The sequence below is a fragment of the Acanthochromis polyacanthus genome, chromosome 7 (genome assembly GCF_021347895.1).
Source record: "Acanthochromis polyacanthus isolate Apoly-LR-REF ecotype Palm Island chromosome 7, KAUST_Apoly_ChrSc, whole genome shotgun sequence".
NCBI lineage: Eukaryota > Metazoa > Chordata > Actinopteri > Pomacentridae > Acanthochromis > Acanthochromis polyacanthus.
This window is the reverse complement of record NC_067119.1, coordinates 32,634,822-32,660,540: the sequence shown is the minus strand read 5'-3', so window position 1 is coordinate 32,660,540 and position 25,719 is coordinate 32,634,822. Positions and strand designations below refer to the sequence as shown.

Here is a 25,719-nt window from a genome sequence, read left to right as displayed (position 1 = left end):
TGGGTTTGGGCGCTTTTTTGACGAACAGCATATCACATATGATTTGTCCAGGGTCATTGGAAAGTTGAAAATCTGGCATATCTTTCTGTTTATACAGTTTCTGGTGCTGATAATGGAGTAGTTCTTCATTTTTCTAAAGGTGACATGATTTACTGCCGGCAAGTGCTTTGATTAGAGGGTTAAACTCTTCCTGCACCCAGCAGTGTTTGCCATTCAATATTTTTTGTGGTGACATGTTACAATATCAACATGAACCACAACATAGTCATTTTCCTTTTCTTATGTTAAAATGTGTGTTTTAATAAAATACACTCATTTAGTTTCATTGCAGCAGAGCACTGATTCACCCAGCCCTTCCTTGTCTCATAAACACACTGAGAATGGATCAGTGTGTCAACAGCCCCTGCTCTTCATCCACATTCTACATTAAAGCATGATCATGTGCAGAAGGAGGAATTACTGCTGGATTTTTCGTGCAGAGAACACAGCTGGATGAATTCTTTATTAGGATCATCGTGGAGTTCTTAAAGGGAAGACCTCTGTACAGATTTATCCACAACAGACATAAGCTCTGATAGTCTATGTTCTCAACACAACATTGATAATCTCAGAGACCCAACACTTTCTGTTTCTTTAACACTGAAAGTTTGTTTCATCAATTCAGAGGACTCTAAAAAGCTTTTCCTGATGTTGTGGCTACACTCGACAGATAACGTATGCAGACGGTGGATGGGCTGTGGAACGTATCTTTTTACTGACTACACCTGCAGTATAAATAAGATGTAGGGTTGTGGTGAAACAAGACAGAGAGCTTCCGTTTTGGGACTGTTGTGTCTTCAGTTTCTTCAGTTAGTTTGTGTAATATGGGACAGTAAACATCTACAGACTACTGCAGCCTTTGTAAAAGATTAAGCTACTGAGCAACCATCAGCATGGGCAAATAAAGGCTAGACACACAGTAATTATTTCCTGTATACCTGGAGTTTAAATTACAAAGTCTGGCAGACATTTTATGACCCACTGCTGTGTAAAAGGGTGACATACAGACAAGTCAAAAACATAAACAGAAGACGGTTTGCTAGTACATTTGCAGAGCAGATCTCTGACATACTCACACCATGTACTGAGCATATCTGGTATAATCACTTATTGAATATAGTAGAAGTGTAGTTATACAGCAGATGTTCCACAAACAGTCTGCATATTTTATATGTTCAGTGTCAAGAGGAACAAAGACAATGTGGACCAGAAGTATCTGTTTTTCAATATCTGACATAAAGTCAAGCGACAAAGCTGTTACAAAGTGCAAATAAGCTATAAAAGCACCGTACTACTGTTAAACTGTGTGCAGCATAGAGTTTTTTATTCAGTATTATTCAGTAATAATTTGGGAAAGCATAGGTTTTCCTCCTGAAAGCACACACTTCCCTGCAGCATAACGGTTAGACTTCTGCTCCCTGTGAAACCTGCATCCAAGTCAGCTTCTATTTCCATCAGTCCTTACTCTTACAGCCCACTCTCTTTTTAAAAAAAAAAAATCAGCCAATAAAGCACAATTCTTACCTCCGGATTGTTTAAGTATGTTTGTAAGTCTGAACTGTATAGTTGTATTTCTGATAATGTAACACGGTACTAACACCACTGCCCTGAGACTTGTAACTTTTAACTTCTTTGGCATCATTACAGAGCACTTGTTTAGCAGCACCAAGTCAAGTAGCCATCTTCTGCAGCGATCAGATTTCTCACTGGAGACATGAAAATGTCAGTAACTTTTATTAAACTACCATCACCTGGCAACATGGAAAGTTCAAAAGATTCTTTGTTGCTGAGAGTCTCACTACGAGTGTGTGTGGGCATCAAGGACAAAATGTGACAATAAGAAAAATCACATAGACAGTGACTTTGCAAAAATTTCAAGGCATTGTGTTTTTACCTGATGAAACTAGCAATGTAGACATTGACGAATGTTGCCATGAGGTACTGGCAGTCGAACCTGTCCATAATGCCACCATGGCCTGGGATAGTGTTGGCAAAATCCTGAAAGGAGAAAACCAGCACATGAGTTTGCTCTACACAAGGACAAGGAACATCAATAGGAACACCAATGGCAATGAAATAAGCTAATAAAAATGTATACATGCAGAACACGTTCATAAAATACACGGTACGTAACAAACACAACACACAGTACATGCTATAAATACGTAACACTCCATAAAGTTTAACATGAAGACTTTAAGACTATTCAAATATGTACAGCGAACCTAACTCTCAGATGGTATCACCTGACTGAAAATAAAATGTGTCTACATGCATGCTGACTGACTCCTGAGGGTTTACGGTAACATCCGTACCTTGATCTTAAAGGCTCTCTTGAAGCCGCTGGCAAAGAAACCACCAAAAGGTCCCACAATGGAGGCAAAGGAGGAGAGAGCGATACTGTGAATCTGGAATGGATACAGACGCACTGTGGTCTGTGGAGACAAGAAAGAACAGTTACACACTCAACAGAGACCAGCAGTGAACAACACTAAAGCATTTTATCGAATTCCAACTGTATTATAAGGTCAGAAGAGCCTAATGAAGGCCTTTTAGGAAATGTCTTCCAGTCCTCGTTTTGGTTCTGATTTTGGCAGTTTTATCCTGCACATATGAGCTGAACAACCAGCTAGGTGCTGACAGAAACAAAAAGCATTATGTACATCTAAAATTTGACAGTATGTTTACTGAGAGTCAGTCTAAAACGTCTTGTACTGTGCTACTAACTGTAACATAACAGGTCAAATATTCCTTTATAACCGATCGATAAGATTCCATAAATACTCCAATGCGATGAAAATCTTTCTAAGAAAACCGTAAATATTGGAACAAAATATTGTGCTTAAATACTACATATCCTTAGCCGAGCCGCGCTAGACCCAGCTCTTAAGACACAAGGGTCTAGGACCGCTCGACAGGGAGGGAGGCGGGCTAAAAGGTTGTCTTTCAAATCACTCTGCAGCAATTGGGTAGGTATACCGGGCTTTGCAAAAGTTCTGTTACACGGTTTCATGATCTTTAGAGACATTTACATGTCGGAGTGAAAAATTCAATTAAATAAACTGAAAGTTCTACCTTATAGGCAGGTGTCATTAACACAAATTTGTTCTCCGGTGAAGTTGTATCAAAATGGAAGTCAAAAGAGTTGAGATATCTGCTCTCCTTCATGCTGGCCACAACAAGTCTGACAGAGTCAAGCAGCTGAACATCAGCCGGATGACCGTCCACAGAGTCGCGGAGAGGCTCAAGAATGGTGAAGATCTTTCAGATGATCTTTCAAGAATGAGGAAGACCTGAAAGATCTTCACCATCCTTTAGCCTCTCCGCGACTCTGTGGACGGTCATCCAGCTGATGTTCAGCACAAAGGAGAGCAGATATCTCAACTCTTTTGACTTCCATCTTGATACAACTTCACCGAAGAAAAAACTTTGTATTAAGGACACCTGCCTATAAGGTAGAACTTTCAGTTTATTTAATGGAATTTTTCACTCCGACATGTAAACGTCTCTAAAGATCATGAAACCGAGTGTAACAGAACTTTTGCAAAGCCCGGTACAACCAATCAGTGCAACGAATAGGCTGACGTAGTTCCTAGAGCGCCAGCGGATTGTGGCTAAGTCCCATTAGCTTCCCAACCAGCGGAGCCAACTGGTATATTAAGGATTTGCCATATCCCGTCGGCATAAGTCCAAATACGTCTTTCTTCTCAATGAAACACTTCAGTGCCGTCCTTTGTTTATCTTTCAAGTTGAACTTTAGCTTCAAATCTTTAAGGGCTGTGGCCAAAGCCGAGTCGAAAGATAACTGTTTATTGTGCGCCGGTTGTTTCTGTCAGAATCGTCACGCCTCTGTCGTCACTTAGTTATGCCTGCCTTCTGACTCTTCATGGTGATTCGTCCGGCCAGTTTTAGGAGCATCCAACCTCGAGCCTTATGAAGGGTAACTAGACCCACCCTGGCAGAGAATTAAATTCGTTGCCGTGGGTTGTCTAGCACGGCTAAGCTAGCATATCCTTCTTTTATACTCAAGCAGTTTCTGTGACAGCAGGCAAAACAGCAGCTGAGTCTTACCCATCCAGTGACAGACTCCAGGATGCCGGGCAGGGCGTAGTCCTGCAGCTGAAAAAGCTCTGATGGCTCACAGTCCACCTGGAAGCTGTTGGAGTCGTTGTTAAACTCCACTGGACATACGAAGTAGCGGTAGCCAGCCATGACGTAGGAGAGCTGAGAGGAAAGGAGGATTCTGTTACTCTTCAGTCACATCAGTTTCACTTTGATCTATTTAAGTTTTGTTCATACTACGATAAATACATCAAGGTTTTTTCTTTAAAAGGCCAGTCTTTTCTTAAAGATTGAGAGAGATGCTGCAGATCTAACAGAGTTTGGTAACTGCTTCCACCGGGGAACAACAGAAGATAAGAGCCCAGCTATCGACCAGCCCTGTGGTGGTGGTTGTATCAATAGCCTTTTGTTGGCCGAGCATAGAGAGCAGGACCTGAATGAGAAAGTTCAGGTAGTAGGGAGTTGTTTTCATTGTAGTTTTTGAATGCAAGTGTCAGAGTTTTGAATTATATGCAGGCAGCAACTGGAAGCCAATGAAGCGATCCGAACAGCGAGGTGATGTGCTGTTTTTGGCTGGTTGAAGACCAGACGTGCTGCTGTTCACAAAATATACTCTGAAAGTAGCAAATACAGGTGGCCAGAGCTGTGGCTACCCTTATTGCTAGCATACTGTAGATAGTCTCCGGGGAAAATGTAGAGGTATGAGGGGGAAAAAAACCCAAAGAAATGAAAGCACATTGTACCATGATGCCAAACACAATGGTGGAGAAGAATCCGCCGATGAATCCTTCCCATGTCTTCTTAGGTGACAGCTGCAACAGCAAAAATCCAAGGATTAATACGTCACCAAGTAAAGTGTGATACTCATGAGGAAAACAATTTTCAGATATCAGGAAATAACTTTGCAGAAAGTTTGCATTTAATGTTTAAGCAGCGACTGAGAATGATTCTAACAACCAACCTTGATGAGTGGAGTTCGGCCAAAGAAGAAACCAAACATGTAGGCCATAATGTCATTACAGATCACACAGGAAATGGGCACAATGAACCTATGTGGACAAAGAAGACATTACATCATAGCTGTCTGCATTCGCTTAAGTACTGCAAGTGAATTATAGTGAGACAATCAAGGTAATTGAATTTCCCAACAATTATGTTTTACTTCTTGTGCAGACACTACCAGAGGAGAAGCCCTGTTTCTGCCTCTTATGTTCAGATGGACCGTATGAAAGGAGCTGAAGAGATCTTCACTCACCAGATCATCCCCTCAAACAGGTTGTGAATGATGAGGTGGGACTGAGTCACTACGATCAGCAGAGTCACATGGGTCCAACCAAACTGTGGAGACAGCACAACAAGATCAGCTACACATGTCTACATTCAAAGTTTACTATTTACAATAACGACTGACTCGTCACTCTAAATATTTCCTGACAGACTAAGAATGTATATTTGGCAGTTATTTTTCCCCACGAAAAAAGTGATTTGAACAAATTTCCTACAATTCATGACCTAATCTCTTGGTCAAGAAACAGTCACTTGTGAATCACAAATTTCCAGAGTGTCTCCATAACAGCAGTAAATCAATGACTGAATGAGATTACTCTGACAAGCAGTACAGCTGCTTTTTTTCCACTGTGTGACATTGAGTCCTGACCAATAAGTGAGCTAATGGTAGGTGACTAGTTTGACATTTTGGTAACTGTACACTTCTATTTTAGCTAATTTACAGTTTTTAATAGATGACTGGAGCTAATAGGGCAAGCAGGTTCATTCAACTTATGCTAGTCTATGTGTTCCTATTGTAGCTTCTGTTTTCAGTGAGGCTTCCTGTTAGCCAAACACTATAGACTCCTGGTCTACAAAGTGCTGAATGGTCTTGGACCAAAATACATCCTGGGCTTATTATTTCCATATGAAGCATCCAGAGCCCTCAGGTAATCAGGGACAGGTTTACTGTGTGTGCCCAGAATCAGAACCAAAAAATAGTGAAGGAGCATTCATCTATGATGCTCCCCACCTGTGGAACAAACGTCCTGAATGCCTGAGGTCTGCTCAAACTGTCGACTCTTTTAAATCAGGCCTGAAAACCATATTGTTTACTGCAGCTTTCTCTTAGATGCTCAATCTATTTTCTGGACTTTTAGTGCACTATTATTGCTTAATTATGTTTAATTTCTGTGATTTTCATGTATGATCTTAATGTCTACCTCTAAATCATTTTCAGAATTAATTTTAAATTTATGTGCTGAATGTATTTCTTTGCCATTCTAAAGCACCTTGAATTGCCTTGTGTGTGAACTGTGCTATACAAAAAAACTTGCCTTGCCTCGTCTTCAGTCAGTTAAGCTAAATGGTAAAATGGTTTCAAGCAGTGCACTGGACACAAAACCACATTCTATCTGAGAGGACCAGCGTTATAATGGTGATAAAACCTTTACTCAGTGATGGCCAGACAAATGCTGGATACAACTGCTAAAACATGATCAGATAATAGCTTGATTAAATCTAGTGTGACAGGAAAATATGAGGGTTTAAAAGGGGGAAGGTTTGTCTTTCACCTGGCAAAAAAAACAAAACATATTTCCTGTCTCTTCTTAAGTGGGATGCATGCAGTGTGCTTTAGCCATAGAACTGATGTGATGTTTCAGGATTGGTTTGTGGTTATTATACCAAATACACCAAATACAGTTGGAGTGCCTATGCCAGACATTTCTATTAGAGCACTCTCTGGCCCACTTCTCCTTTTACTTGAGGCCTTGTATTTTAGCAAGCCTCATCAATTACCCAGCAGTCTCTTGAGGAAGGATTCCAGGAGGAGGCGGGGTGACACTTACCATGTAGAACTGGAGGCGGTAGTGTTTCTTCACCAAACTCAGCACAAACATGCAAAAGCCTGCAAGAACAAAGAAAAAAACAAGTGAAACAGAGAGCAGTGGTGCCGGTAAAGAAGAAGAGGTGAATTAATTTGGAATCCAGGTCATCTTTGGTCAAAATGACTAAATTTAGCTTGACCTATTTTAAACAAAGGCCATTTTAATGTGCTGAGAGTAGCTCAGGGTTGAAATTTTTCCTATGACTGAGGTGAGGAGAATGGCAGAAATACAAGTCACACGTACTGAAAGGCCCAGCTTCCTGGACTCACACAGACATTTATTCTTTGGCAGGTTAGATGTAACATGTATAACATGACAAATCACCATGAAACTGTGCATTTCCTGTCACTTCAGAGTATGACAGCATTGGCTTCTAATTCTTTCTGCTCACAGACTTGTAAGAAAGCTGAGCCCATCAGTTTCACCTTGTATCTAATAGGCAAGAGGTACAAACAGACAGGGTGCTTCCTTCCTCCCCACATCCTGTTTGGCATCAGCCAGAAGCTGCAGTAGAACTGTTCAACTAACTGACAACCTGCAGCACAGGATGTGGGACTCACACCGTGACTGAAATAACTAACTTTGAACATAAGAATACATACAATTTGAGATTACTGAGACTAAATACTGACTGGAATACTGGCATCTGCTGAGAGGAATATAACACATCCGGGTGCAATCTCTTCTAATTAGATCAGCTGAATCACTAGACAACATCTCGCCTGTGTGTAACAGCAGTTCAGTTAAATCTAATTAAATTCAATGATGTACATGGATATCAGGTTAACTAGCCAAAGCATCAGTTCTGGTTTTAATTCTGCTGTCTGCGTGCTATTGTTGTCTTTGCTACGAGAAACAACAACAACCCCTGGGCTAGCGATGTACACACTAAATATTTCAAGTTTTGTAGAGGATTTAAATCGTGCAAGAAAGCAGTTTTGTACCGAGATAGCTAAACTGTATTGCCAGTTTCCCTGAAGTCGGAGTCTCTTCTTACCATATTAGGTCTTCTGTGCCTTATGTAGATTAGGATATTGTTGTCTTTTGTTTTTCTCTTATGCTGATGGTACTTCACGTTTTAGGGGTAGAGAGAAATGCAATTTCAGTTCTCTGTATGTGTACGCATGTAGCAGAACCGACAATAAAGCAGACTTTACTTTGACTAGCTGTGTTTCCATGGAACTGTCAAGCGAACACAAAGACCTTAAAAAAGTTCATCTGACCGAATTTGCCAAATTTTGTAATTTTAATTAACCTTTTCTAATTCAGTAATTAAAAATATGCATGAAATGCATTAGAGAAACAAAACTATTCCTAGAAGTGTAATGGAGGAACTTTAGCAGACCAAATGGGAAAGTTTTTAAGGAATTTCCACACTAGGAAATGATGAATTTCTCTCATTAGCTAGACACATTTAGAATAAAAATAGAATTTTTAATATCTCATCTTTAATAGAAGCCTGTTTTTAATAAAGGTTAGTTATCTTGTGTACTATTTGGGGAAAAATGCTACTCTAGTCACTACTAAATGACCAGAATGTTTGTTTTCAACTAGCATTAACAATAAACAGAGATATCCGTGTCAACTGAGCTGTAATTACAAGAAGTTTTTCCAGTTAAATTAACACACCAACATGGAGACAGACCTTGATTTTCAGTGTGACTCTCACTGTTTGTACCTGTGAGGTAGAGGGCAAAGGAGATAAAACGGTGGTATTTGCTGAGGATGCGAAGGGGCTCCTCTCTTTGCACCAGTGTGAAGAAGTAATCTGTCACAGTCTCACCGTAGAAGAAGTAGTTCACACACAGGAGGAAGTACCTGCAGGACAGAGGGTTAGAGCAAATGTACACATCTCACAGTGTAGTGACAGCAGCCAATCAGATTCTGAATTCCATATGCCTGCAGAAAAACCAGCAAGGCTGAGACCTTCAGTCCATCAAGTGAATAAACGTAGATCACTGGCTGACTTCCCCCATGAAAGAAAACATGAAGCAAAAAGGTTTTGTTCTTCCTAACTGACAACTTTATCAGGTTTTTCAGGAACATGGCATAGTGAATGTCAGGGCTCTGTTATCTACAATACTACACTGGACACCACTACTGCTAAAATTAAACAGCACTTTTGATTTACACTATTTCAGCTATTATTTGGTGATTGGCTTAATAATCTAGGAGGTACTCAAGATTTAAAAACACACCAGAAAACAAACCTCAGGACATCTGCAACAAAATAAAACATGAGACAACAGAATAAGGAAGAAGCCGAGAGTGATGTTTACTACGTTAATGACACCTCCATAAAATGTGATTCCTTTTGTTTGTTCTTTTCCTCACCAGCTCAACGTCCTGAACCAGGGCAGGTGGTAGGAGTGGTACACACTGTAGCCAATGGTGATGATTTCTTGGAAGCACTTGATCTGAACACAGAGGACCTGCACAGAGACACACGGTGTTACCAGGAGAAGGAAATACTGGAGCACTACAAACTCAGTGAGCATGTCCTACAGCATGGTGTCCTACTGACACAAAATGGCTGACAGGCCTATTTTCAGGGAATTCCCAGATGAGCAGAGCAGCGATCCTGCATGTTATTAGAGAGCCTGGATCCCCATTAATCCATGAGATTAGGTTTTTCGTTTGTGTGTCAAAGTTGAACTGAACGTACCACACAGAGCCACCTGAACTCACTGAGAAAATGAATTGTGCTGCACCGTAACCCTGTGAACCCCAACCTTCATACTTGCTTTCACTGTGGTTTCATTTTTTTTTTACTGCAGTACAAAATCCTGCACCTCAACAGACGCAGAACAACCACCACAAAAATTTAAGAGAATTCAAAGATGATATTTGTGCAGTTTAACACATGGAAATCAAAATGTATAGCACTTTGCAAGTGCCTACAGATGTTAACAATACTGGAAAAATGTGGGCTGCACGTTATAGATAGGCTATTTAACCGCAAACTTTTTGTGTTTTTCTCACCGCTCTGCATTTAACTCTAGAAAGATGTTTCACCATGTTGAATGTATCTTCCAACAACTTGTTCCTCACTTTCCTGTTTTTGAGCCATGCTGCATATAATTTGTTGATTTGATTTCTTTCTCAATCTCTTTTGCCATCTCCTGTGCCATTTCTGTGCAAACACAGCCTGCAGTTCATCAGAAAAGTCCCTGAAATTTTATCACTTGACCGCTGGTCGTAGTTAAATGATTGATGATATCTCAGCTGTGCAGAGATGCACAGATATTTTTGTTTTCAACAGAATCTGGTGTAAATCGTTCCTTTGGCATGTTTTTAAATGGGACACCTACAATGAAACGATTTTGATAAAATGTCATAATTTTAACCTTAGATTTCATTGATTCACAAGGTCTTTTGGAAAGCTGAAAATCTGATAATTATTTTTGTTTTTAGTGTCTAGCTCTGGCAAATGTTGGTCATTACTGCTAATTTTGTCCGTTTTATCAAAACTCCCTGCAGGTTTTGGCTTTCACAGCCTTAAAGCACTGAAATACGTTAAAATAGAAAATGGCTCAGGCTTTTTAACGTTGTTCATGATTTTCAGCAACATCAGTGTTGCATGTACTTACAATCATCATAAGCACCATGGGGCCCAGGTAGATGATGAAGAAGAAGAAGGAGATCATGGCTAGTGTGAGGATGCCTCGTACCCACCAGTTCCTCCATCTGAACAAAACATACACTTTTTTCAGCTCAAAGATGAATAACAGACAGAAGTTAACAAACCAAACACTTGAATTTAATAATGGATGGGCAACAATAAATAGGATGCTTCAAATTAAATATATTAATAGGCTTCCAGTATGGACATCACATCTGTTATGTCCATACTGTGTATACGGGCAACTGTGTGACTCCTTTGTGTTACTGTGTTAATATGTTTTCCATATGCAGCAGTCAAAACAACAGTGTAATCATGGTCATACGCACAAATCAAGTTTGATATTAAGTTTTCTGCCATGACTGCATATCCTACAGTTCAGTGATTCATCTGTTGTTCAGTAAAAACTGTGTGAGGAGGAACATCTTGTATGAATCATGACATCTCCACATGTGTAGCAGAGCTGATACTGTAGTACAGCAAAAACACGGCCCTCTGGTTTAGGTTAGCAGGTTTAAATAGAGGATGTAGTAACTCAGAACACAAAGCCCTTTCTTAGATACTGGATGTCTATAAATAGGACTGACAACTTTAAGGCTGTAAAGACTCATCTTTACAGCCACACTTTGAAGCATAATATAAACATACAGTTTTATTATTGTATATAAAACTCCAACACTGCGCATACCTTGAGGAGAGTCCAGACAGGGCCTTGTTTAGAACCTCGGGGGTGTCATCAGCAGGAACTGGCACCTCTGGGACCCCAGAGTCCACCTTGGACTCGTTGTCTGACACCCCATCTTTGTCCACTTTCAACTCACTGTCTGAGCCCTGACAAACACACAGAGGAGACATAAGACACTGACATCCAACAGAGATATGGTTTTATAGCAGTGGGAGAACAGTTGTGACCAGAATTACAAGAAACATTTTTTTCTCTTTCAATTTAAAGACTAATGGGATTTTGTGATAGTTTTATGATCAGATCCAGGTTGAACGCAGCAGTCTTCCCCTCCTCTTTCTGAGCTATCCAAAAATATGACACATGCCTGTGCTTACATATTTCCAGGGGCAGAGAGCCAGCACAGCTAAAGGAATGTAAATGATGTCACAGTGTAAACAGTGAAACTACAAGCAAACAGTATTTACGTGACGACCAGCCTCAAAGCTATATCACATGATATGGTATCTAGGTTAGATGGCTTTATGTGCCTGTTGGCCTTCACAGCTCAAACACACAACTCTTCTTGCACCATTTCCACCCGCGCTTTATTGCAAAAACGGCCGCTTGCAGAAAAAAAGCTGGTTTGGGTGAGAAATTTCCACTACATATATTTTCATTGTTTCACTTAGCTTCATTTGGAACTAAACTTAGTACAGTAATTTCATCATGACACCTTCAATAAAAACAGTGTCACTACAGCAAGAGAGATGACAACCAATGCAGAATGTAAAAGCAACCCAGGCCTACGATGTGTCTTTAAGCCTTTAAATGTAGTGTCACTTGGAGCATATCAGTCTATCATTATGATATATGTGACCACCATACTTATCTTAGCATACAATCTTACACTGAAATAGGGCTGAGTACCGAACTTCGGTTCTTTAATGGCACAGACCAAAATGTTTCGGTAGTAATGAGTATCGAAATAAACCTCGTCTTTCGGTTCCATGTTCCGGTACTTATCACGTGATTATGACAAAGCAAACCTGTGATTGGCTGTAACATTACACGTGATTGCGGCAAGCCGGAAAAAAACATGCTGCCCATTCACAGACAGGTTTCACGTTAGGTACATTGAATTTACTGCAGTTGTGTAGCGTGTCGTCGAAGCAAGAGTACCTAGCTGCAGCAATAGGTCCCTCTCCGTCGAAGTGGGAAAAGATGCCTCTGAGGTCTAAAAGGTGGCTCTACTTTTGTAAAATGGACACAGTATATGCCAAAGCGGGTGGTAAACTCCATCTAAGGCTAAATACCGGCACGAGACCGATAGTCGACAAGTACCTGAAGGGAAAGTTGAAAAGAACTTTGAAGAGAGAGTTCAAGAGAAACCGTTAAGAGGTAAACGGGTGGGGTCCGCGCAGTCCGCGGGATTCAACTCGGCGGGCCAGGGGCGGTCGCTCGGTGCGGGAGGATCCCCTCGCGGGACCTCTCCCCGGGTGCGGGCCGTCCCCCACCGAGCGCATTTCCTCCGCGGCGGTGCGCCGCGACCGGCTCCAGGTCGGCCAGGAAGGGTCCGAGGGCGAAGGTGGCTCAGTATGTACTGAACTGTACATTGCTTGCAAATGTTCTTTTGCACTGGAAGTCACCGGAAAATTACACTCAAGACGTGAAAAGTAATTTGTAATGCAATTTTCATTCTGTTAGAGTATATATTGTAAAACTGGTATCGAACTGGTATCGTTTAGGAACCGGTATCGAAATGAAGGTATCGGAATTGGTACCGGTATCGAAACTTTTAGATTGATACCAGCCCTACACTGAAAGTACTTCAAAGTACTTTTGTCTGGTTTTGCTAATGCTACAAATCAGACTTCAATCATTAGCTTTGTGTGCATCAACACTGCAAAAATACTGTAGTGTCTGAACCTAATAAATGATTTTACTCAATAAAAACAACACAATAAATTACTGTTGGAATTATAATTTCTGTTTTGATAAAAATAAACAAATAATAATAGATGAAATTTAAAAATTATACCAAAAATGCAACCAAATGACAAACCTAAAATGACAATAGAAGCTATTTAAATTTTTTAAAAAAGTTCTATCTTATAAAAGTAAAACAGCTTTTCATTACAAAAAAGTTTAATAATGAACCAAACTGACAGAAATCACAGGCTCTGTTAACCTAACAGGTGTTTTTACTGCTGCCTTTTCCTGTGGTTGAAAATGTGTGAAAGCTACACTGACTTCTTTCAGATCATCACACTCTGAATAATTAAGTGCTAAAATAGTCCCCCCTTGAAGATCCCCTCCAAAGAAAATCAATGTTTTAACCTTGTTAACATGTCTATATTTTTTTTTCATGCTGAAGCACACATTACAAGCCAAATCATGTGTACTGATGACAGCCTCAAAACAGAATCAGCCAGCCAGGGTTTTCATATGTAACAAAACTATAAACCAATCCTGCAGGACTTCAGTAGGACTTTCTGTATCATAATTCTTCCTTAGAAAAGTTTCTTCAGTTTCTAACATGTAGGTGAGCTAGAGTGTTTGAGCTGCAGTGAGTGTGGTGGGGTGGATCAAAAGAGAGGAGTGGACTTCAGTAATCTGCACATACTAGAGAAAGCCCTGTTGGTACAGCTAAGGCATTATAGGACATTACTTTCAAGGAAAATAATCAACATACAGTACTTAACACATGTATTTAACACCACCATCCAGTGTAAGGTGTTTGCCATCACTGCCCTAAATAAACAGTGCTGCTGATCGCCAAAATATTTTTAATGTTTGTCATGGATAATCTGCCAGCATGTGCAAGATCTTGAATCAAAAGATATCTTTAATGTTAAATATAATTATTGTTGTGATCCATGAATTTTCAAAATTACAGTTTTACAAAAAAGCAGAAAAATTAGTAAAGCACATTCTTCTTATTATTGATAGAGATGCCAAATTACAGTTGTTTGCTTGCGTTCTTGAACAAAAAAAATTGGTTGTATGTTGTTCTTGATTAATTTCAAACTTCTCAGAGAAATCCAGTGTGCTGGCTCAACTTTGGGTATAAAAATGTGAATTCAATTAGAAATTCCTGACTCCTGTTCAAAATGGCATAGGGAACTGACTGAGAAAGACAGAGTCTGAATTAAAGCACTTCATGATGCTGGATGGTCTTTGAGACAAATAGGGAAGACATAAAGTGTTCTCACAGTGTGGACAAGTATGTCTTGGACTCAACTGTAGAGACTGGCACGTAGGAAATGTGTCAAGGAAGAGGCTGAAAATGAAAGCTAACTGAAGAACATGTCAGACACTTCAAGATTTGAAGTATTGGAGGCAGAAGGAAGACCGCTGCTGATCTTCAGGCACAGATGAATACTTCTACATTAGAATCTAAAAATTCTCCAGAATGACCATAAACAGACGATTGAAAGAACAAGGCTTAAAGGGAAGATTAGCTGCTAAGAAACCAATACTGAGGCTGGCAAACATCCAAAAACGCCTAAAGTTTGCCAGGGAGCACAAACACTGGGCTGTAGATGACTGAAAGAAGGTACTCTGGATGGACAAGTCCAAGTTTGAACTCTTTGGTCATCATCGTCGTGTCCATGTCCATAGAAAAGCTGGAGAACATTTTAATACCAGATGCATTGCACTGCAGTGGGGTTCCATTTGTGGAAACAGCATGGGCAATTTAGTTCAAATGGATGGTACAGTGAACAAGAAGGTCTACTACAACATCTTGGTGCATTATGAAACCCCTTCTGGATTGAACCTGACTGGTCATCGGTTCATAAACCAAGAAGACAAAGACCCCAAGCACACTTCAAAACTTTGCAGAGACTATTAGAACAAGAAAAAAGTAATCTGGAGTTGTGGAACTGATGGACTGACCAAGTCAAAGTCCAGAGAGAATCCTGTTGAAAAAATCTGGCATTTATTGAATTCAAAAATGGGTCACACAAAATTTTCATGCAAAGTAAGTCTCTGGGAATGTTAAAAAGTACATAAAAACAATGGTAGTGAGAACGCATGGTGTTATCAGGTCCAAAAGAGGTCGCATAAAATATTAAGATTTTTGGTGAATATATGTGAAAAAGGACTATTTAGTTGATCCAGTTTGTTATTTGCCTAATAAATAAAAATACAATGGTTAGTTTTAAACAAGTTTGACAGATTTCTAAAATATTTGTTAAGCACTGTATACATCTTTAATATGTGGAGAGAAGTGTGAGATATTAGCCGACTATTCGTTAAACCCTGTCTCCATTTGTTACTGATGTTACACTTGTAAAGCTTTTCAGTCTCTACCATAGTTGAGGCTCTGGATTTACTATCAGAAAGTCGGAGATTGAAGCCCCTACTCTTCAAACTGCCACTGTTGGACCCTTGAGTGACGCCTTAACTGTATCTGTTGTAGAGGCATCCTATCAAAGATGAGCCTCGCTGGGACACATGCAAAAACAATTTAATGTTGCTGTAATGCACTTTTTGACAAATAAAGGCTGCTGCTGCTTCTTCTTCTATGGATTTAACACTCATAAGGGGTCTCTTAACTTTAGTCAACTTTTGTTGGATGAAATGACAAATGTAAATAGATTCTATTAGCAAACACTGACTCCAGAACTGGCTGAAAATTGTGTCTCTATGAGACTTTTCATGCTTACAATTGATTTGTTTTAAATCAACAAATGCATAAAGGGTCTTAAATCTGCACTTTGATAGCAACATATATGATATAATGTAATTTAAGACATGAGACTGAGGCTAAAGCTGCAAGTCCCAAGAAAAACGTCTTTATTGTCATCCAGTTGCTGACCCAAGGTGGTATAGCAACGTTAGAAGCAGCATCATTGTTTTTGTGACTTTGCTTTAGCATCACAGTCAAATTTTAAAATGCCATCTTGTTTTTATGTTGCAAAAAATCTGATACAACTCAACTATGACAATGAGGAGCGTTTTGGGGAAACTATCTCAAGCAGCAACAAAGATTAGGACAGAGCGTCTAACTTTAGCCCCTAACTCTTCTTCTTGGTTCCCATGCAGAAGATGTGTTGATCCTGAATATTAATTTTTCTAACATAAACTATAATAACAGTGAAAATGTATTTAGTTAACAAATAATAACAAGCTTCTTTGCTTCGGTGGTAAATCTAGGTTACTACTGTAAGTGTCAAGTTACAACATTTGTAGATTGAAACAGAAGAACAAAATACAGTTTTGTCCCTATACTGTTGTGTGATTACAAAAAAGACACCATTAACCAAAATCTTTAAATATATATAATATATAAAAATCCAAAGATGGGCATAACTGTTGTACATCTCCATTCTGGGGAGGGGCTTAGAGTGAACAAGTGCAATCTGTATTACCACAGAATATGAAGAAAATCACTAATCAGTCAAAGTAACTTAAAACACCTGTGGTCCGTGGATGAGGGGTGCTTTACAGCCTCAGGAGCCACTTAATTTAAAATACATATATGTTCTATACACAGTAACTGATATGTAGTCAGACAAATAGGGATTTATTGCTTTACAAACAGCATCAGATTCATCATATCAGATCTGGACTAACTGTATTAGGCAAACAGGAGCAGGGCTGCCTCAGCAGGGTTGTGTGTGGGAGGCTAAACGCTGCGCCAAATCATCTCCATCCATATTGTTGATTTCTCAGAACCATCTGTTCTTTGATGGAAGCCTGTTTAAACCACACTGATCTCTGCCTCTCCATGGTAACAATAGTGAATATGATGGCTGTCTTCAGTTACAGCTCCTCTGAGGTTTCTTCAGGTCAGCTCGTCCTTTCACTTTTTACCCCCCCACTGACCTCTCTGGTGCTGGTGACCAAATTAGGCTCGGACTCTGTCACCTCACATTTATGCAGCAGATGGCTGACGTGCTGTTTTGTGACACCCACTCAGTCTCACACTTTGGCTTGATAACTGCAACCATACTGCAGCTGGATATTTTCTGTATTAATAATATAGCTTTGTTGCCTTTTCTCTCAATGGCAGGTCTTTTCATATGTCCTCTAATTTTACTTTGCAACCTCATGTCATTTTGTGCTCATTTCCACATAGGTATGTTTACAATGTTGACAGCAAAGACGGAATTATCTACTATTTCAAGGCTTTACGTCCGTCCTTTAACTAGCTTAACAGTATATTATAGAAAACTGCTGTCACCCACAGAGCCTCATCTATTAAATGCAACTGTTATGGATTAGTTTGATGGTAACATTGTATAATATAAACAGCAGTATTTTAACAGTTTCTATTTATAATTACATTTTTTTAAAGATAATTTTCAGTCTGTATATATAGAAAAAAATGAATGTGTCGCTCTGTGATACACTGGTGCATGTCCAGGGTGTCCCCTGCCTTCACCCTAAGTCAGCTGGGATAGACTCCAGCACCCCTGCAACCCAAATGAGGATTAAGCGGTGTATAGATGATGGATGGATGGATGGATGGTTTTCACATTAGAATGACACATTGTAATTGCATACTGCTGGATACCAAATTATTCAGTTGCAACACAAAGCTATTTGTTTGATCATACTGGCCAAAATCAACATATTTATATTAAAAATATATGATACTGCTCCACAGAGGTGGGCAATGTCATGATGTTATATCATTATTATATATAGTAAATGCCATCGCTGTGCTCCACGGTGACTTGGTGGTTAGCATTTTCACCTTGTGGCTAGACGATCTCTGGTTGCTGACGGGTCCCCCTGGATGGATGCCGTTGCTGCTAAAGCTGGCAGCAGTGTGTTAAATTTTGTGTTAATCCACCAGTGGGCCAGGCTGGTCAGGTCACTGTCATGTCCTTGATGCCATTCAGCTGCTTCTCCAGTGAGTCTCATCCTGTGGTTGAACTCCAACTGAACCATCTTGGACTGCAGCTGGTGACAGGAGTCCTTGTTCTGCTCCCTGAGAGACCTACTGGGAGCTGGAGGGCGACTCCAACCACAACTAAACTGGTTCATGTGCCGCTACAGCAATCTCACTGAGGCTGCAGAGCAGAACAAGGATTCTGCAACGTCTGACTGCCAACTACATCTACTGTGGTTCAAGACAGTGGATTTGCAGTTTGTCCATTGAATCAAAGACTCTCGACAACGGCAGATAAATTGCATGGAGGAGCACCACAAAATCAGTCTTGCAGCTAATTCTGTCAACGGAAAACAGCAAGGTCAATACAGAATAGCGGAGAGAGGACTAAAATCCTGACAGAAGCATCAAAGTATTGGACATAGAAATCACTGCACCTAGTGGATCTATAGAAAAATGTGAACAAAAACAGGATGCAGAGCTTGGTGATGTGGACCTTTAGCCTTTAGTTGAATTAATAAGTTTTGTATTCAGGCAACCAGATGCACTCGGAGTCAACAGAATATTGGTTTGGTAAATCATCCAATTAAGAGGAAAATTTTCAAGTGTGTTATTTTGGACGTGATGAAACTTTGACACCAATATTTTTTATTTTAACAGCAAATATATATTTCTGCTATTTGTCCAATAATAAATAACAATTGGCATTGATATCCGCCTTGAAAAAACATATTGATCAATCTCTAATATGTACAACTACTCAAGTGACTACATGGAAATCTGAAAGAAAGATCCTGGATTGTAGTTTTACTTCAAAAGACTGTCACATAATCTTTCAGCCACTACTACTGCCAAGTGAGAAATATTGTTATAAAATGAGAAAGGGTTCCCATTACAACAGAAAACAGAAATTCTCTGCCACACTTTGAAGAGAACCTGAATGTGCAGGTTGAGAATCACATTTTATCAGCTGTAACAGTCAGTGTTTCTCCACCAGCGTCCAAAATCCAAACAAAGCAGTGATTCCCTGAGCTGTTACACCATCTCTAAGCATTAACTCAGCCAAGCAAAAACTGCATTTCCCAAGATGGGCAAAATTTCATTAACTTTCTTTCAAATGATATGACACACTCTTATGCAAGAGAAGGCACTGTCACACAGATGTCAGACTCCACTCACTGGATACAGAGGCGTGCATAAGAACACACATAGACACACACACAGGCCAATTCTCCATCTGCTGGTTTCTATGGTGACAATATCCGTCATTCAGGATGCTTGAGTTAAAAATAGGCACTCCTTTCACATCAACACTCCTCCCCTTTCTGGTTGTCTTGTACAGGCAATAGTGCCTCTGTGTTTATGCTTGTTTTTTCTTAAATCTCAAATTCATTTGAGAAATCTGTGTCTGAGCTGTGAAAAGCTATTTTCACTGGGAGTTTACAGCTATTAGACGCAGTGAAGTGATTCCTTCAGACAATACAGAAACCAATCTGGGAGGCTGGTGATCTGGTTTTCAGTTGTGTCGTGCTGCGAGTTCATCAAACACAAATATCTTAGAGCAACTGTTTGGAAATGTTTGGAATAGCCAAAGATCACACGTGTGTTCAGATGGTCGACGTGGTTTAGAGTGAGTCTACTGATATCGCCTGAGAGGAAGCCATTTGTCTTTAAATGGAAAAGTACACAGTCTGACAATGTGCCATGGCATGAGAACTAAAGTCTGAGGCATATTTAATGGTTCAAACAAAGAGTGACTCATTCATAAATTAGTGAACTGAATTTCACCTGATTCTCAATCATGCAAAACACCACAAAAATGTATCTTAGATAAACTGATGTCATTCAATAAACCCATGTTATTGAATTCAAAGCTGTTCATATAATAAATACTAAAATTCTATTATTTCACGTGACCATGATGTCACCAGGTTTGAACCCATGAGCAACTTACTGCAGTAATAAATGTCCCTGATCACATGATTGTGAGACACTGTCTATGGTCTTCACTCAGCTTAAAGGCATGATAATTTGCATGAACTGTGCTTGTTACTGTTGTATGGCTTTAACCTAATGTTCTCTTAAATCAGGATGTTTAAACCAGGACTTACCTGACTACATTTTGCATTATACTGCTATCAATTCGACACGTAAATTATTCAGTCTTGACACAAGGGGTGCAATGAATAATCAATGTAGTCAGCGTATGCTGACAAAGACTGAAGACCAAAACAGTTGCCAATAAATGTAACTGTCGATGAGTTGGAGACATCAACACGTGCATTTGTGTTCTCTTGGAATGTTCTGACATTAAAAGGTGTCACTACCTGTTGTGAGTAACAGCCAGATGTGAGTCGTGTGACTGTAAACGCTTTACAGCACATAAGGACTGCCATCTTCACTGGATTATATAAAAACATGCAACGCCTTCTCACAGTCAGAGGACATATGCTGCAAGTAGACTAGTTTTACTGCTGATCTCAGCACAGAAGAACTGAAATAACAATGACGCACCAAAATAATAATGTTGGTCTTCATTATTCCACCAAGGAATGCGGCGAAATTATGTGACGATCGGTGCGTTTGTCTGTGAATCTGTTATTCCTTCTGTTAGCAACATTACTCAAAAACGGACAAACGGATTTGGATGAAATTTTCAGGGAAGGTCAGAAATGACACAAGGACCAAGTGATTAGACTTTGGCAGTGATGCAGCTTATAGTCTGGATCCGAAGATTTGTTAAAGATTTCTGTATTATTGCCAGATCATGGCACAGTGTCACTGTAACTATGACAACAAGTGAATGCTACATCAGCTGCGTGCTGACAATCACATGACTGTGATCCTACTACAAATCGACTGCTGTGGACTTATCAGGACTTATCTGTCAGAAATGATACAAGGAACAATTGACTAAATTGTGGAGGTGTTTCTGAGTCCCATCAATTCCCGCCGCTCGCTACATATTTATGTCACACAGTTTGGTATCCGTGTATAATGTACACATACAAACACACGCCTGTGCTCAGCCGAAGGTCATTTTGTTTGTGGGTACATTTGCATTTTATGTTGCTGTGATTTCTGATCTTCAATAACTAATAAACAAATGTTGCATGTCTACAAAAACATGTTGCATTTCTGACAATGCCATATGAGGGAATAAACAGCCTTGGGGTGCTTTTCTTGTAAGTATTATAACAAAGCTTGGAACTAGAAATTGCCATGTCGTAGCAGCAATTAATGTCTGTGAAATCACACTGTAGCTTCATGATGAGTACAAGTTTCTCTCTTGTTCAGAAACAGATGACCTGTTGAACTGTTAAGAAGTATCTTACATTGACAAGAAGCAGCAAGACAACAGCTGATACAAACTACCAACACACATGTACCCGCTGACAGTTGTGAGAACATTAATGTAACACTAATGCAACACAGGCGATGAGGATGTAATGCTACTTTGAGTCAGATACCGTTCATGTTGTTGTCAGAAGGACTGAGTCAGTTCTAGGGTTGAGAACTGCCCTCCATTTATGTCATCCTATACATGTTCACTCAAGAAATATCTCTGTGTTAACACAGACAGTGAACAGCATCTCAATGAACAAATGAGGGACTCATTTGCTGAATGAAATCCTGCTGTGTAGTGAAGAGAGCAGTCTGGTAGCAGTAATGCTGTACGAACAGTTCTAACAGAAAGAGAGAACGGTTTGGAGATGATAACATTAACGGGATTTACTGAAGAGAGTACCTGTAACTATGGCAACCATACATAAAGATGTAGCCTAAAAATGCTTAGAAGTTTTAAAAATTAAAAACACACTAACTCAACTTAAATGTCACTGACAGACTAAATTTAAACTAACAAAAATCAAATGACTGAACGCAAAATTTTTATGAAACTAAGCAACTAAAACAACATGCAGTACCAATAATAATTACAAAAAGTAAAGATTTACTACAACAAGCATTTTTACTGATTTTACTTTGAGTTAGCACACACCTAAAACAACCTTATGCTAAGTTTAAAAGCTGATTTTGTGAATAAAGGTCACAAAGTTTATGCAAAATCTGACTAATTGATTGATTATTTGCTTCAATAACTGATCACCATTATAATAGGGAGTCTAAACCCTTACTTGACTTGTAACATTCCAGTGTCTGCATTTGAGCTTTGCTTGAAAAACTACTGTCATATGAAGGTAAAACACAGGAAGGACATTGTGTATTGAATGCAATAAACCAAATCATTCTGAAAAAAGAAAATGTTTAAAACTGAATCAACTTATTTTGCTTACCAGTAAATGACAAAATAAGCATAAAAACTGCCAGGATGGTACCTAAACAGCACTTTACCTAATACTATTTATTATATGACTATATGACTCAAAAGGCAAGCTCATAAAGTAGGCTGCTCTGAAAATGCACCACAACCGAGAAATTCATAAAATAAAAGTCATAGTACTTTGTGGGATTCCCTGCTAAATCGACTTGCCCCATGTGGTTTGATGTCGGGACTAATGGCTCCACTACTTTCCCATCTGCTTTAATGTGTTCTCCAATTCTCTCTAATCATCTCGTCCGAGATTCATCCCACATCCATCACGGCTCACCACGCCCCTTTCCCAGTTACACATCTTTTAACACCATACAGTCTATATTTAACACTCGTGTTGACAACACAGAAGATGCATTTACGTGCCTGCAGTTTGAATCCAACTCCATATTGATTCTAACATCTGGCTGCATAGCAGCAGCAGATGTTGTTGCAGCAGTGAGAGCAGCAGAGCTAATGCTGCTACAGGGACCACGTCAGGCTAACAGTAAACAAGCTAAAGTAAACAGCTAACTCTAGCTAACGCTGCTGCTAAAGAAAACATTTGTCAGGAAAACAGTCTGAACAGGTTGTTGCAAAAGACGACATGCAAAGCTTTGCCGGTGAAAGGTTGTAAGTAGCTAGCTGAAGAACGTCTCACCAAATATCAGTTTAAAATCTCACAATTTACAGTTGCAGTGCCTCACATCAAATAAAAACGCCGGTAGAAAAACAATTAAAAGGGTGCTGTTACACAAGAACAGTCATTCTTTACATCGGCATATGTAAGACGAAAAATGCAGAAGTAGCTTCGATACCATTTCAACTTTTGCATTTGGGTCGCTGTTGTTTTCGAAACCAACGCTCAGGCAGGAAGACCGTAAGTCGCTTCAGCCAATCATGTCTAAAATAGGAGCAGTTTGGCGGATGATTTGTAAGTCATGTTCCCGTGGTTTGAACGAGCTTTTAAATTACAGCCGTCACTCCTGTAAGTAGGCGACTGTGCCCCAAAAAACAACATTACATTATTAAATGACTCTGAAAAGACTTTTGTCCTGTCACGCAAACCGCGGGATAAAACACTGTGACTGTGGAGCAGCTAGCTGCTAGGTAGCGTTAGCCTCACAGTAAATGGCAGGACTGAGTTGTGGCTAACGTTACCTTGTCCTCTGACGGCTGCTGCTGGAGCGGTTCGGTGTCACGGGCTCCACGGTGTCTTAGCTCCGTCATCTTAGCGGGTCGTAGCCGAACGACAACAGCGAAGGTCCGGAGGCTCCGACACACAAACTCCTTTTTTGGACTGACAGATCTTCTGCTAAGCTCCCAGCTAGATTTCACCAGTAACACTTTTCTGTCGAAGAACGCGATCGATAACAAATCTACAGCAATAACACGTAAACACAATCTTTGGTTTTCACAATAAAGGCCTCGTTGAGCTGACACGAGCAACATGATGCTGCCAGACTCCACATCTAAAATATCCTTTTTTTTTAAAAAAAAGAGGAAATCCAAATGGTAATACAAACTGTTAAATTATTTATAGATTGTTTGCCAAAAAAGGATGATGTCATCCTTTAATTTCCATTGTGCAGAGTGCAAGTACAAAGCTGATGAACACAGTTAGCATCTAATTCAAAAATCTGAAAGAATAAAGTGACTTACAAATGTGTGTAGGTAAAAGTAAATACTACAGCTTTAATGAAACAGTTTTACAGTGTCATTAAATAATGTATCAAATATGTTACACACAGAGAGAAGAGAAGCACTGGAAAGAGGACAGCATACGTTTTTTTAAATTTTATTTTATTGTTTTGTTTTGTTTTTGCAGCGTCAGTGCACAGTGAATGAATGAATGAATGGATGAATGTTTCTTTATTTCAGACATGAGAAAAAATCTACAAAAACAATCAAAATGTTTAAAACAATAACAACATAAACAAACAAAATAAACACTAAGCAAGAAATAATAACCCAACATATCCAAAAAGGAGTAGGATGAAGCATAAGCTTATTTATTCTTACCCCTTCTCCATCTGGACCATCAGTCAGTTAGTGAGTTATTTATGTACATATTTACAAGCATTCACTAATTCACTGACGATTTAGACAGATATTAAATCATCAGTGAATTAAAAGTACTTGCACTAGAGCTACTGTACATCTGGTGTCCATGGGGAGGTACACCAAAAACAACCACAGAACACTAATTGCACTATGCAAAAATTGTCCAACAGTGTGAGATTCAAAGTAAAATGAGACTGATGAATAAAAACACAGATATATAGGGTTGTTTGGACAAAATATGTACAGTCTTATGAATGAACAAGTTAAATAATTGTAGTCTAAAGATTGTGAGATGTTCAACCTATGGAGAAGTGCAAAATATAAGCACTGAGACTGAAATGAAATGAATGCAATAATGCTTCACGTTGTGGAGTGAAGCTCTGCACTATCTCAGTGTCAGGAAAGAAGCTTTTACTGAGCCTGTTGCTGTGAAAGCAGAGAGTCCTGTAATTCCTGCTGGATGGGAGGAGAGTTAAAGTTTATGGGTAAATGTGGGCTGGATGCTTGATAATTGTTTTCCCTCTGCTTTACTGATAATGTTGAAAAAAATTGTCAACCACAGGATTACAGATTTTAAACTAATGACAAAATTTTAGAACTTTCACACCTTGTTTAGTGAACTTTCCATCAAAGGGAGCACTTAAAAGTCTCTGATTTAAAAATGTACACTCTAAACACAGCTTGATTTAGAAGTAAATGTGATTTTAAAAATCACGACAGCGTGACACAGAGAAAACAGATTCAAGCAGTTGTATCTCCTTTGTAGCACACACATTTTCATTATTTGATGTATATAGTACACATTTTCTCTCTACAACCTCTTTTTCTCTCTTTGTGAGATGTCAAGATGTTTTTGTTTTAAATTTGTGCTTTTATTCCTAAAGTATGATCACCTGGTATTTAGTTGTACTCTGTCTAACTTGACGTCGACAACTGAGTCCTCTGATGTCATGTGGGGGTGTGGGCTATATTCAAGAAAAATACTCTGGAGTGCTGCTACTGTAGATTTTTAAAGAGCTATAACCAGGTACGGCTGGTATAAATGGGCTAACAGGGTTAAGCCCTCCCACGTAAACACAAAAAAAGATGAGAAAATTATTTTTTAAATAACTTACAACAGATTGTTTTAAGTTTAGGTGAAACCAAAGGTAGCAACAGCACCAATCAGTCAACAGAAAAACATAGAATATCTCTCAATGGGCTTATTTTTTACAGCCCCAGCAGATACAGTCCGCT

At 39.4% G+C, this 25,719-nt stretch overlaps 1 protein-coding gene across 1 annotated transcript in view; it reads right to left on the bottom strand.

Annotated features, from left to right (window-relative positions):
• cds2 (CDP-diacylglycerol synthase (phosphatidate cytidylyltransferase) 2) overlaps nucleotides 1-23,825 on the bottom strand; it is a 28,340-nt gene extending 4,515 nt beyond the window's left edge. Inside the window, exons 1-12 of the mRNA XM_022210670.2 lie at nucleotides 23,581-23,825; nucleotides 11,288-11,430; nucleotides 10,568-10,664; nucleotides 9,312-9,409; nucleotides 8,656-8,795; nucleotides 6,939-6,997; nucleotides 5,357-5,439; nucleotides 5,063-5,150; nucleotides 4,845-4,913; nucleotides 4,111-4,263; nucleotides 2,355-2,474; nucleotides 1,934-2,037 (exon numbers count right to left, since the gene is read on the bottom strand). Coding sequence (XP_022066362.1) covers nucleotides 1,934-2,037; nucleotides 2,355-2,474; nucleotides 4,111-4,263; nucleotides 4,845-4,913; nucleotides 5,063-5,150; nucleotides 5,357-5,439; nucleotides 6,939-6,997; nucleotides 8,656-8,795; nucleotides 9,312-9,409; nucleotides 10,568-10,664; nucleotides 11,288-11,430; nucleotides 23,581-23,649 — 1,223 coding nt within the window. The 5' untranslated portion in view covers nucleotides 23,650-23,825. The remainder of the gene's footprint in view (nucleotides 1-1,933; nucleotides 2,038-2,354; nucleotides 2,475-4,110; nucleotides 4,264-4,844; nucleotides 4,914-5,062; nucleotides 5,151-5,356; nucleotides 5,440-6,938; nucleotides 6,998-8,655; nucleotides 8,796-9,311; nucleotides 9,410-10,567; nucleotides 10,665-11,287; nucleotides 11,431-23,580) is intronic.
• Nucleotides 23,826-25,719: the final 1,894 nt, after the last annotated feature.